General features: G+C 38.1%; 1 protein-coding gene across 1 annotated transcript; it reads right to left on the bottom strand.

Annotated features, from left to right (window-relative positions):
- Positions 1 to 8797: 8797 nt before the first annotated feature.
- Positions 8798 to 11303, bottom strand: LOC104892953 (pentatricopeptide repeat-containing protein At5g46580, chloroplastic). The gene has a single exon (XM_010678980.4). The coding sequence runs from the start codon at positions 11105 to 11107 to the stop codon at positions 8969 to 8971; it is 2139 nt and encodes a 712-aa protein (XP_010677282.1). The 5' UTR covers positions 11108 to 11303; the 3' UTR covers positions 8798 to 8968.
- Between the last annotated feature and the right edge of the window lie 3282 nt (positions 11304 to 14585).

The raw sequence follows: 14585 nt of genomic DNA, 5'->3' as shown, positions 1-14585 counted from the left end.
GCCAAGATACAACAAAGGAACTAAGCGGCAGGAGGATCATTGTCCTCTTCATCCTGGGCCTCAGCATCGTCCTCCCCCTCTTCATCTTCAGAAGATTCTTCAAAAACGGGAGGGTCGGCTCCGGATATAGTCGCCTTATGCAAAGCCTCCTGGAACCAGCCGACGAGATATCTGGGGATATCCTCTCTTCGGCCATCATGCCAAAAGCTTGCACTGCCCATTCCTTTGAGGTATCTATGACGGTGTTCATAGCCTCTTTGGCGCCAGCAATGGTCTCGCCACCTCAGTACGAAGGGCTTGGTTCTTGACCTTAAGGACGAGGTTTCCTTGAAAAAATCAGCAGCCATCGTCATGACTGAGTTCCTCTCGTCCGTCAGGACACGTTCCAATGAGCCCGTTCGTCCAGCATCTCCGTCAACCGAAGAAGGTAGACTTTGATCTGAGACTCTAGCTCGGCAGACCGTTTTTCCAAGCGCAACCTTGGTCTGCTGATGCACACCTCTTGCTGGGCCATAGCAAACTGGGCATGATCAGCGCCGCCGTCACATCTGGACGAGCTTCTTTTCTCTTTTCTGAGCTCCTTTGCCCAGTCCTCTGTTATCATGCTGCGAGCAAAAAGCTGAAACATGAAAGGATAAGGCATGTCAGGACGGATGAAAAAAGAAAATAATGCAAGTATAAACTAAGCGTCTAGAAAAAGAAAGATGTACCTCGGCAGCAAGCTGAGACATGTAACCTACATGCCCAGACGATGCTCCCCTTAACCCCTTATATAAGGTTCGGGAAAGCACTTAACAGCTCCGTCTTGAGCTTCTCACGATCGGACGAAGACATCTTTCCAAAAGCTGGAGAAGATTCATCGTCAGAGAGGCTAGGGGAGCCGTCAACAGCTGGACCCTTCCCTTTATCTGAAAGGTTAGACTCGTCAGTACACCTGATGGGAATAACCACGGTCTGTTTGTTGGACGGACTCATCGGACGCCCGCCAACCCGTAGTGTTCTAACTACGTTGGAATAGTAAGACTCACCAGAGGAACGGGAAGCCGTCCTATAGCAGCCGGCATCTGGCCTACGAGTTGGGCCACTGGCCTAGAAAAGGCGGACCCGTCCACAGCCGCGTCCGGCTGAGAAGATTGTCCAGCATCGTCCAATATGACAACCTCGTCAGGTTGTGAAGGTGTGGGTGCGCGCCGGACCAGTATAGGCCACGAGGGCCCGGGAGTCAGCTTCAGCCGGCTCTTCTTTGGCCTCCTCCTTGGCCGGTAGCTCGATGACGACCTTGGGAACCGGCCGTGTGGTCTTCCTCTTCTTAAAGCCCTTTGTCTTTTTTGAGGGAGGGGCCTCACTGGTGCCGGCCGGCCGTTTCTTTGCTGCGGCTTTTTCGGCCAAAGCCTTAGAGGTAGGGGCATTTTTCTGAAAAAGGAAGAGATTAGAATACACGTCAAGGTATCAACCAGGACGAGTTGCTCCTCAAATGAGTAACTCGTCCAACGCTAATCTAGACGGACTGCCCCTCGAAGAGGCAAACCGTCAAGGTATCAACCAGGACGAATTGCTCCTCAAATGAGTAACTTGTCCAACGCTACTCTAGACGGACTGCCCCTCGAAGAGGCAAACCGTCAAGGTATCAACCAGGACGGGTTGCTATTCAGATGAGTAACTCGTCCTATGCTATTCCAGACGGACTGTCCCTTTAAGAAGCAAGCCGTCAAGGGATCAATCTAGACGAGTTGCTTCTTGAGAAGATAGCTCGTCCAGTGTTTCTCTGGACGAATTGCCCCATGGGTAGACAAGTCGTCCAGGCACCATTTTGACGGGTTACCCTCCGAAGAAGCAGACCGGCCGGTTCAAAAAAAAAAAAAAAAAAATGTATACATATACAATAGCTTACCAGAGTGTCGGCCCTCTTTTCGGCACCTGACTTAATGTACTCCTTCCATAGAGTATCCGCAAATCTGGACGAGCTCATGTCTCCTATCCATGACTTCCTTAAGTTGCTCCTAGCTGAATCTGCAAAAGGGAATAAAACAAGTGTTGGATGAATGATAAGCAAGTCTAGAAATTTTTACTTGGAAGATTTTTAGTTGATATACCTCTGTCCTCGTCCTGCCGTAAGCCGGCAGCGACTAGGAAGTTGTCATGGTAAAACATTTCCTTAAAAGGAATCCAATTGGACGGACCCTTGAAAGAAACATCTTCCATAGTATACTCTAAAATCCGGAAGTACTCCACCATCTCTTCGGCAGAGTTACTCTCCAGTTCTAGGTATGAGGCCATCCGTCCAGTGTTTGTAGTTGTCCGGCTAAAATACCGAAGACGGTTTGCCACCGCTTTATTGGGTGCCTGGACGAAGAGGAACTCGCCCTTCCATGAGTGCATCTTGGAAGTCTTATCCCAAGACGTCAAGAATCCTTGACGATTGCACACGCTCAGCCAGCTTCCTTCAATGGTCCTAGGGACCTTGGCAACATAGTGAATATGGGTGAAAGCGGCCAGAGAAGGGTCCTTTCCCTTTAAGTTGCAGACGGCCAGAAAGGTCAGGATGTTTTGCCTAGAGTTAGGGGCAAGCTGATTATGTCCTATGCCGTAGTACTGAAGAAGTTGGCTGATGAAAGGGTGAAGGGGAAAGCGCAGGCCGGCATCTAATGCCAGTCGATAAACTGCAAAATGGCCGGGGGGAGCACTGAAGATAGTGTCCTCTCGGCCGGGAAGGACAAAGTGGTAGCCAGGCATGGGCAGGATGAACCTAGGGTCAGAAAGGGGACCTAGCCGCCGTCTTATTTCAGACGAAGTGGTTGATGGCTCCTCTGAGCCACTAGCAGGGTCAGAAGAGCTAGCCGTCCTCAGCTCATCTGAGATCGTCCTATGCATGGACGGGCTGGCTTCTGGGGAGCCCCTGATTTCTGGTTCCTCCTCGGCATGTTCAGGAGAAGGAGTTTGGTAGGCAGGACAAGCGCTTTGGGTCTCTCGTTCTCCTTCGGCCGGAATTCGCCCAGTGGATTCCTCCCTTTCAGAACTAGAGGCCGGCATGGTTACCCCTCTTCTGATGTGAGCCGTTTGCTTGACGCGCGCCAGATTACCCTGCACAGGTAGAGACTGGGTCGTCTGACTTTGCCGTCCATGGCTAAAGATAAAGAATGCATGCCCGGCCAAGATAGGACCAACTCTAGAAGATGCCGAGGAAGTTAGGCCCTCTGTTCTAGGGTTAGCACCAACCCTTGAGCGGCCGGAATTGTTTGAGGAAGAGGACGAATCCATTTTCTTAAAATATGTGTGCAAACAAGAAAAAGAGTTGAGAATATACCTGTAGGGGAAAGTTCGGACAAATGTTGAAGATGACTTGAGGCCTTGGACGAGCAAAGTAAGAATTTGGACGGAAGTTGTTCTTCTCTCTAAAAGCTCAGTAAAAATCTGCAGAGTCTCTCTCTCTAGAAAATTTCTCAGCGATGTTAAAATGACTCCAGGAGCGACTAAGGCACATATTTATAGAAGGTGAAAATGACCTCCTCATCCGGTGAAAAGTAACCGTTGTGCCCAAGGTTGACCTATGGAGACCGGCAAAATCGCGCCTCTTCTTTGAATAAAGGGAATGGGCAGTTTCAGGTCGGTTAAAAGAGGAAGATTAACCGTCTTGGCGCCCAAAAGATAATAACTCCCTCTTTTAAGGGGCAAATGTTGTAGCCTAAAAATCAACGGCTCTAGTACTGACACGTGGTCTCATCTGAGTCCTACATGTGGCATGCATGCAGGGAAATAAAAGTACAAAAAGGGCCTGAAGGTGACAGGCCTAAAAGTACGTTTCTCTGAAAGTGTACTAAAAAGACCTTCTTCTGGCCCCAAAAATTGTACTTAGGCCCAGTAAGCATGATTTACACCTTTATATGAAAGTGAGGTGTGTTAACCAATTAACAGCTGCCACGTGTCCCAAAACTTTGATTGGCCAATCAGATGCTCCCAAATTAGGGTGACATCCAGGTACAGCAGTCATTTCAAACAGTATAAATAGTCCTTGATTTCAGGGTGAAAGGTACGTTTTTCAGAGCATAGTACTGTTACTCTGTCATAAATTCTTCTCTCTCTCTCTCTACTTTCTCTCTCTAAAAGTTGATTTACATCCCTGACATCTGACTTAAGCTTCGGAGGGGGAAATACCACCCAAACCTCCAGGGTGGGTCCCTTTGGTGCAGGTTGCTGGTCAGGAGTCTGCTTTGGGATTTGAATCAATCATTGTTGCACAAGTCTCCAATTTTAAGAACTCATCTTTGGGAGTGTGATATAAGTTTGCTAGTTTCATAGAGCGTAACATTTAACCTCCAACGGGAAATTTTGTCCCAACCTTTTGAAAAACCCTCGATTTTTCTCTCTCTCTCTCCTCTGACCTTCAGTTGCTCTATCTCCTCTTTCTCCTCTGACCTCCATTTTGTCTCTCCTCTCTCTCTCCAGGACCACCATTTTCTCTCTCTTCTTTCCTCTCTTCTTTCTCCTCTCTCCTCTCCGTGCTGGCATTTTTGAAAATACGTGGCAATGACTGAAAATTTTGCGGGAAGCTCCACACAAGCATCTTCTACTTCGAAATTTGGACCCATGATATGCCCTAAGTAAGTTGCCCTTTATCTTTTCCATATGCAATTCTTTAATGGCGTAAATAATTGTTGTTTATTCACTTTGATTCTTGTAATTATTTAGATATATTTTAATGTTTAACCTAAGCTAACATAAGACATTGTTAATTAATGTTTAACCTAAGCTAACATAAGACAGAAGAGAAAAAAGAGAACAAAACAAGGTACTAACCTTCTCTCATCCTAGTCATGTGCAAGGTTAAGAAGGGTGTTAATTTTTGTTTTTTATTTGTTACAAGGCTGCTAGAGCTGCTGCCAGAGATGCTGCACAAGCTTCACAGGCTACAAACTTGGATATGGTGGGTTCACAAGCTTCTCAGCTAACCACAACAAGTTCTTCTAGGCCACCACATAGTCCAAGTCACATGATGTCAGAATAGATAGTCTTGTAATGCTTAGACAATGTTATGTTACTTTTGAACAAATTTGTGTAACCTCGTTTATTTAGAACAATGTTATGTTGCATTTCTTAGTTTGGAGAACAATCATTTTTTTGGAGTTTGGAACAACTTTGAATGCAAGTGAAATTTGGTTGAACAAACACAAAATGTTATTTCATTCATTACATTACTAATTCACTTACTACAACCTTAGATAAAACCTTACATATTGCTAATACACTTAGATAATGAGCATTGGAAGCTCTTACAAATCAGAACACTAACAATTCCCCCATTACATCTCAAGTTAAGATGAAGTACCAAAACAACAATATGGCCAAAAGCTCACATATTACCCAAACCTCACATTTCAGTCCTGAACTAACCATTGTCCTCTTCATCTACAACATAACTGTGTCCTTCTTCCTTCCAAGTACAACTGATTCCATCATCTTCCTCTTCAGCACCTCAACTTCATTGCTTAGTTGTCTCTTGTCTTCCATTAGCCCTAATATCATATCTCTCTGTCAATCTGTTGGGTCTTCCTCATCAATCCACTTATGTTGGTGTCAGCATCAGACTTTGGGCATGCATAAAACCTTCTCCCCGGATTGTCCTTAGTCCAAGCTCTCGTTTCTGAAATGTACAACCCACAATTACACCTATTACCATCTTGACTCCAACCTCTACCCTTCTTAAACATAATTCCTGTCACATAAGTATCAAATCATGATTACAATTGCACTTATTTAGGTTTTGAAATCAAAAGCCCTAATTTTTGAGATCAACAAACCTTAATTGTTTCACCCAAAAATTTTGAAATAAAAATTCCTAAAAATGCCGAACCAAAAAAATTGGGGAAAAAACCAAGAATTTAGTTGTACTAACCTTGTCTTATGATGCGCAACACTCCAAATCAAATGAAAATGCACTGAATTGAAGGAGAGGAGAGAGAAAAACAATCTCAAATGTGTTAATGATTGAGAGAAGAAACAGAGAGAAAAAGCAAGGGAAATAAACTTAAAGCAACTGAGGGTCAGAGGAGAGAGAGAGAGAAAAATCGAGGGTTTTTCAAAAGGTTGGGACAAAATTTTTCGTTGGAGGTTAACCATGGTTAACCATGACGTCATTTTTGGCCCCAAATCCAAATTGGGCTGCAACTTAAATGTACATTCAATTTAAAGGGCTGTAATTGGAGAGTTTGAAATGAAAAGGTTGCAATTAACAAACTCGCATATACAAAAGGCTGCATTTGGCGAAAAATCCCTATATTTAACTTGTTTTTATGCGTTTAAAATTAAAATACCCTGCTTTTGTTGAAGATGAACTAGGTTATGTATACCACGTTCTTTTACCGTTGGAACTTGGAAATAATTTGTAGTAACCGTACTTCACAAAGTTTAATATTCTGGGTCCCTTCGGTATTATTGTGGTTTTCTGTTTTTTTGTTTTTTGATTTTCAAAGTCATATGATATACGTTCTATAATAAATAAAAAATTAGTCAAATTTATTAGGAACATAATGATTTTGAAAATTAACAACTAAAAAGTGAAAACCATTTTTTTTGGTTTCCTATTTTTGGTTTTTAGTTTTCAAAAAAACTGAAAACAAAAAACGATAACGAACGGGCCCCTAACTGTTGGCTTATTGCTAATCGTTTTCTGGTGCAACTCAGCAAGTAAAAGTAGCAAAATTTAATACCTTAAACGGATTTCTTAACAGAAGTTACTTTGAGTACCCTATTTGCAATTTTACATCTAGGATACCTAAATTGTAACTTTTGAGAAAGTTTAGTACTTACATTTGTACTTAACTCTTTTGGTGTAAGAGCTAGTCTTGCATCAACCAAAGCCACTCATATGATATAATGACCCTTATTTTTCATCTAGTACCTTTCAATATGTTAAGTTATACTAATTTATCATTATCACCCTTTTATTACACTAGTTTATTATGAAAAAATTTCCACATTATAATGTTGTAATCTTTTTTCTCACACAATAACCCTTATTTGTTTATATCTACCCCCTCTGTATTTTTTTATCTTTCTTACTTTGACTTTGCACGTTTGCCAATGCACTTATTCTATGTTAAATATCTTCCATTACATATTAGTAAAAATTATAATAATTGAATATTAATAAAGTACTCATTGAGACGAATCAAGCAAGACCCCACATGACTATATTTTTTTCTTATATATCGAGAGAAATCTAAAAGATTCTCTCTACTTGTGAATAGTGTCAAGATTCTAAGTGAGAAAGATAAAAAAATACAGAGGGAGTACTTCTCTTTTATACAATAACCCTTTTTTTTTACCATAAATCATACTACTTCTGTTTTTTTAGTTGCAACATTTGTCTTTTTGCACAAATATTAAGGAAAAGGGAGAAAGAGTAAGATTTGACCCAATTATCCATACTTTTTGCATGTAAGGTAGGTAAAGTGAGGATAAAATGGTAAAATAGTCCCAAAACCATTACCAAGAAAGGAAATGTTGCATCTAAATAAAAACACCTATAAATGGAAATTGTTGAAACTAAGAAAATAGAGAAAGTATATACTCTCTCCGTTCTTTTTTAGATGTAACATATTGACTTTTGACACTATTCATACAACTCATTTTGACCATTAATTGTTATTTATATATATAGAAAAATATTGTCACGTGGGATCTTGTTGGATTCGTCTTGGTATACACTTTTCAAATATACAATTTTTATAGTTTTTACAATTATATAATTAGAGATATTATGGATCAAATTTGTGTTTCAATAAGTGTGAAAAGTCAAATGTTACATCTATTTAAAAAAACGGAGGAAATACTAATATTAAATCTACACTAATTTAGTGTAGATCAGGTTCATATAAATTTTATTTTAAAACTTTTCTGTGATATAAGATAACTAGGGGCTCCACCCTCTAGGGAGCCCTGGCGCCTTATAATTATGTTATGATGAAGTTGTTACACAATTGCATAATTAATCTATGGCCACTGTAACACCCCTTCACTCTTCGCAAGGGGAACCATGTACAGACTGGATGTGAAAACACTCAAATTCCCATGAACAAACACATTCCACAAATAAAGTGATAAATCAAGTTTAATGTGTTTAATACGATCATGATGAACCAAAATGGCCATGAGTTATGTTGCAGAAAGATCATCACAATATAGCTTCACCTGATGACGAATGAAAAGTCCAAGTTCAGCAAGAAGGGATCAGACCATAATCTGAAGTAGGCAATACCACTAAACTCAGCTTCGGTAGAGGAGGCTTAGCTCTTGTAGCACCAGAAAATAAAATTTTCCCAAAAATAGAGCATAGCCTGATGTAGATTAACAACTGTCTGGACAACTTTCCCAATCAGTATCACAGTAAGCGATGACGAGAAAAACATCCGTGAAAGGACAGTGCCATAGAACATAAACTGAAGTACCTTACAAGTACCTGTAAATACACTTTACAAGAAGTAGATGAGCAATACAAGGTGCATGCATAAGCTGGGAAACAGCGTCAGGCATTCGCACGTGCTACAAAAAAACTTGTTGCAGGTTGATCAGAAGCACAAAACCCAGTTAAATACTACCAGGAGTCACCGGATAGATGTTTTAAACTGAAAACATGCTGGTAGATCTCAACATATCACTTCATAAACATCCGGAAAAACATACTTTTGAGGTGAAAATGGGTATAACAGTAATCAAACTATGTACAAAACCTCTTTGTTCTCTGTTTCTTTCTGAGAAGGGGTCTGGGGTGGGGAGGAGGATTTAGAAACCATATAATCGATTGTGTGAATCGTAATTTCGACATTGCATAACAATGAAAAGTAAGATTATGCTTTCTCTAAGGCTTTCAAAGACACAATTAAGATAAAAATAACAATATTCTGGCAGCCTACAAAAGAGCCAGTATATTACAAAATTTAAGGTAATGTAGTATTAGCCTTTGGCTCCTAATTTAGGCTGACAAAGCAGGAGATGGAATCCTAGATTGCGCCCATGATACAATATCGTCTCGAGTAGCAACAAAACAACCTACTCTATCTTCACTAAGCCTAAATGGTACGGCCAATTTCTCTACATGAGCAGCAAAGGCACTAGCCAAACCTTGAGAAAATTTGTGAGTTCCTGCACCAGTATAGGCTGAAAATAATGCTGGCAATGCCTCTTCGCGCTCTACAATATTTGATAGACTTGTCATCCACTCTTCAAAAGCAGTGTGGGCTGCACCAACAGATAGTGATCTCACATTCAAACTCCACTCACCTGCGGTTTTCTTGTGTAGACCTGGGTACAACCCGAAAATGGTTCCCAGATATAGAAGCTCATGAGCTCTCTCTTGCATGTTTCTCTTCCTGCAGATGTCAATCAAACAATTACAGAACGGTCTTCGAGATTCAACTTGTGCATTCGTCAGTATACTCTTAAACTCTTCCCTTAACATCTCAAATGTATTTCCCTCCTCACTTATCAATTTGATGAAGGCAACCAATTTTGGGTTAGCTTGTCCCAAACAACCAAGAACCTTATTCGCGTCTTCAGTGTTGTCACATAAGGACACAACAGAAAGCAGGCAACCACAGAGCCTATCATCTGGCTTGATGCCTCTCCCAATTGAGACCTCAAAAACTCTAACCAAGTCATCAATTCTCCTACTCTTTCCCAAGCACTGTATGAGACAAGTGCATCCCATGATATTGAGCTCAACACCCATTTTCGACATTTCCTCAAACAACTCCATGGCCCTATCAACCTTTCCTCCACTACCATATACGTTAAGCATAGCCGTGTAGCTAAAGCTATCAGGCCTACAGTGCTCGGACTGTTTCAGATCATCGAAGAGCCTCTCAGCTTCCTCTTCCAACCCAAGGTCAGCACACATACTAAGCAATGTGTTATACAAGATGAAGTCCATAGGCCATCCCTTTGACCTCATTCGCTCCCAGAGCTCCAAAGCATCCTTACCCCACCTTGCCTTACCATAGACTTTAACAAGTGCTGTTAGAGTCTTTTCATTCGGGGTAACACCTGATTCAACCATTTCCTCAAAGAAACTCCTAGCCAATCCAGGCTTTCCAGCCCTACCCATTGCCTCTAACAAAGTATTATAGACAATCAAATTAGGCTGTACCCCTAGAGTCCTCATCTCCTGCAATACAAACTTAATACCATCATAGTCCCCTGCCTCACCAAACATCTTACAAAGAACGGAAAATGCTATTTGATCCGGAGTCCACCCACTCGCCCTCCCTCTTTCATATAAACTCATAACCTCCTCAACCTTCCCTAACTTAGCATACACATCCAAAACAGCTGAGTACGTGACCTCATCAGGCATCACACCAGTCTTATACATCTTCTCAAACCACTCCACCGCTTTATCAAAGAGATTACACCTCTTAGCACAAGTAATAATCGTCGAATACGTAATATTATCTAGACCAATCTCATTATCTATCATCTCATTTGCAAGACCTTCAATGAGCTCAAATTGCCTACCAAACCTCAAAGACTTCATAGTAACATTATAAAAGATAGTTTCCATAGGAAACAAATTTTTGGCCTTCACCCAATTGAAGAAAAGCAAAGTCTTCTCCCATGGTTTCAAAGAATTAAGCATCAAAAGGGCAATTTCTTTAGTGATTGGATGTGGGATTTCCTCAAGAATGGAAATAAAAGCTTCCTCAGAAGAGCAATCAATGTCATTGAGCTTCTTAGCGAAGAGTTTGAGGTCCCTGAGTTGAGGATTGTAAGAGAAAGGAGAGCGCTTTTGGCGTTGGAGAGAAAGAACAGAAGGCTTAGATTTTGTGGGATTGACCCAAGTAGATTTGGGAGGTTTTCTCAAAAGTTGAGCTTGTTCTTGAGCATTTTCTGAGAGAATTGTAGCAGAAAGAGGCTTAAGTTGGTCAGAAAGAGAAGGATTTGTATGGGTTTGTTCTAATTTGGGAGGGGATTTTGAGGAACTGCAAAAAATAGTGAATTTTCGAATTGGGTGTCTGGAGGTTTTAGAGAAGAAATAGGAGAGTTTGGGTTCTGATACATTTGGAACACCCAAATTATAATGAAGATCCATGGACATAGTGAGAGGAGCAACCATTACAGAGAAAATTAAGCAAAGAGAATGAAAGGGGAAAGAAGTTTAAATGTGTTGCATTACCTTATCTATTGTAGCAAGTTAGCAACTTTGAGAAACCCTGCAAGGCCTTAAACCCTTCCATTATCAATGTAGATAAGACAGAGAGAGAGAGACAGACAGGATAGAGGCTGAGACTGTAAGGAAAAGAAAGGCGGATATTGTTAGATACAAGTAGTCGCTCCTTTAGTTTGTTTCATTTCTCCACGACTATATTAGGCTATGTTCAGTTCACCTTATTTTTGTTTATTTCAGATCTAATTCGATCAGATCAGAAAAAATAAGTTCAGATCAAATCAGTTCAGATTATGCTTATATTTAAAAATTATTATATCTTTCATCACATATTAGTAAAAATTATAATAATTGAATATTAATAAAGTACTCATTGAGACGAATCAAACAAGACCCCACATGACTATATTTTTTCTTATATATTGAAAAAAATCTAAAAGATAAGATCTTGTAATCATAAAAAATAAGTTCAGATCAGAAAAAATAAGTTCAGATCAGATTAGATAAGTTCAGATCAGAAAATTTCAGGTGAACTAAACATAGCCTTAGTCTCCATTAGTAAAAGGTGGACTCGTGTCTATCATTGATGTAGATACGGTCCGAAACACGGCTCAAAATACATAAAACCTTATTAAGTGAACCGTAAATTCAATGAAAAACAATTGTCCTCTAATGAATATCGATCTCCAATGAACATCTTTGAATCTCCAATGAATATCGAAAAACATAAACCTATTTTTTGAATTCATTACTTTACACAAATTTTCAGAGACTTTCTCGCTCTTCTTCCCAATACTCTTACATCTATCTCACTTTCTAACCTATCTCATCAAACTCTTCAATTTTTTCATTTTCTTGCATAATTTTCGTACATGAAGATGAACACAACGAGTGGCAAAGAAAAATCGACAACATAATGTATTAGATCTATGCATTTGATAAGAAAAAATAACATTTTTTACATTTTGAACTTTTGTTTCTTATTTTTTCCATCTTTTCTGGTGAAGATCTTGATGGTAATTTGTGAAAAAATAAAAACTTTCTTGCAATTGATGTCCCAATGAACGAATGAGAGAGCTTAGTGAATGAAAGGGGTGAACGAATTCGACATCAGGAAAAAAAGGCAGCAAAAACCTGGTAATGTTCATTGTGTTGTAAATATATGTTCGTTGTATTATTATAATGTATTCATGAAATTCGTGTTGGTCATATGTTTATCGTATTTAGCCATATGTTTATTATATATTTGTTCAAATATTAAGTACATTTATTCATACATTTAGTGTGTGTTTAACACATATTAATTCATTAATAAAATTATGACAAATGTTCATTGCCCTATTAGCATATGTTCGCTGAATTACATGTTGGTCAGATGTTCGTTGCATTTCAGTCATATGTTTATTATGTGTTTGTAATATATTCAATGAAATGATATGAATTAATGATGGGTTAATCATCATGTATATGTGTACAAATGTTTGATATTTGTTCAAATGTTATTTGTATGATTATATAATATTTATTGTAATATTTACAAGTATAATGTGTACATTTTTAGGCTAATGTTCATCGTATTACAAACATGTATTCACTAAAATCATTTTAGTCACATGCGTTTTATATTTTGATCAAATATTTATTGTGTGTCTAGAAGCATGTTCATTATATTATTATAATGTGTTTAATTGTATGTCTGAAATATTATGTTTATTGTATTATAAACTTGATAATTTTTGTTTAGACTACTGCTTCTTTCTTTCTTGTATCAGTTCAGTTCGTCTAGTTCGGACAACTAATGATACGTTACGGTCTCAAAATCTCACAAATCAAACCAATCGAGAATGGGAGGAAGCTCGAAAACAAGAATATATTCTGAATGAACTCAATAGTGTTTAGTTAGTAATAAATGTTATTTTGTAAGACCTTGGTGTTCATATGAGATATACTGTAATATTTTGGTTATATTTCTATCTTTGAGTACATAGTACATCTTTTATAATTACTTATTTTTCGATAATTATATAACTACTCAGTTCGGTTATTCATTATAGATAGTATATTATTTATTGCATAATCATATTTCTACATCGCGAAGAATAATAATGACAATATAAATATTCATCACAATGAACATATAATTAATTTGAAAGAACATTTTGAAGGACTTGGATGAACAAACTAACAATTTGAATCATTAGTAAGTTGACTAAAGTGAGAAATGAACAATAGTAAATTGAAACATATTTGAATTTTGAAAATCAGCGAAATTTTGAAAATTCGTGAACAATTAAATTTTGGAATAAATGAAAATGTTTAATCGAATATTGCAATTGTTCATTCAACAGAAATAATGTGTTTATTACACTAATTTTTTCATAAATGTTTATTCTGAAATTGCAAATGTTCATTCAACAATAGCGTGTGTTCATTGTATTATAATGTTCATTGGAATTAACTGGATGTTTATTGGTGTGTTTAGTACACTAATTTTTTTCATAAATATTTATTCTAAAATTGCAAATGTTCAATCAACAATAGCGCGTGTTCATTGTATTACATGTTCATTGAAATTAACTGGATGTTTATCGGTGTGTTTGAGAAAATATAAATTGAGGTGGGTCCCACAAATGTTCAGGGCACAATTACAAATGTTCATTGTAGACCGTGTCTACCATTCTCATGGTAGACTCGTGTCTACCATCTAATTTGTGATATTAGTCTATTACAATTTACAAATATATATACCATATGTCTTTGTCTAGTGGTTAAGATTGAAGTGCTGTGAACAATATGTTATAGGTTCAAATCCGCCCCTCCTCTTTTTTATACTTTGTATTGTGTTCTTTTAGTTGCTACACTTCTCGTTTTCACGGCATTTTATATACTAGTTTGATTAATAATAAATCAAACAAGATTAGTTGATAAATAATAATTAATTAACATACCAAAGGTTTTAGTTTTTACTGCGTATGTTCAAAGGTGATAAATACTAATATGATAGATCAATATGATCGTGACTCGACATAAGATGAGTTAATCCAATATGACCCAATTATTACATGATCTAGGTTGTCATTTGAGTAACTTAATCTAACCCTTAACACAATTAAAACTAGCTTTCTATACACGTTTTATTTTGACGATTATTCTTAAATTTCATCTAACTGTAATTTTGAAGGATGTAATTTATAAGCATCATTAGTACTCATTAATAAATTATCATATTGTCTAAATACAAAATATAAAAATTACTTGATGAAGAAGTTCTTTGAATAGGAAAGTAAATACTGAAGATTATATTTAGAGTTCAAAAATTGTGATGCGGATTTAGAGGTAAAGTTCTATTGTCAAATCAAATTTGTGAAAGAATTATCTTTTGTTTGATCGATTGATTATTTTTTCTTTATGTCTAAATTTTTTTGAA

The sequence above is a fragment of the Beta vulgaris genome, chromosome 5 (genome assembly GCF_026745355.1).
Source record: "Beta vulgaris subsp. vulgaris cultivar EL10 chromosome 5, EL10.2, whole genome shotgun sequence".
Lineage (NCBI taxonomy): Eukaryota > Viridiplantae > Streptophyta > Magnoliopsida > Caryophyllales > Amaranthaceae > Beta > Beta vulgaris.
This window is presented reverse-complemented; position numbering and strand designations above follow the sequence as displayed.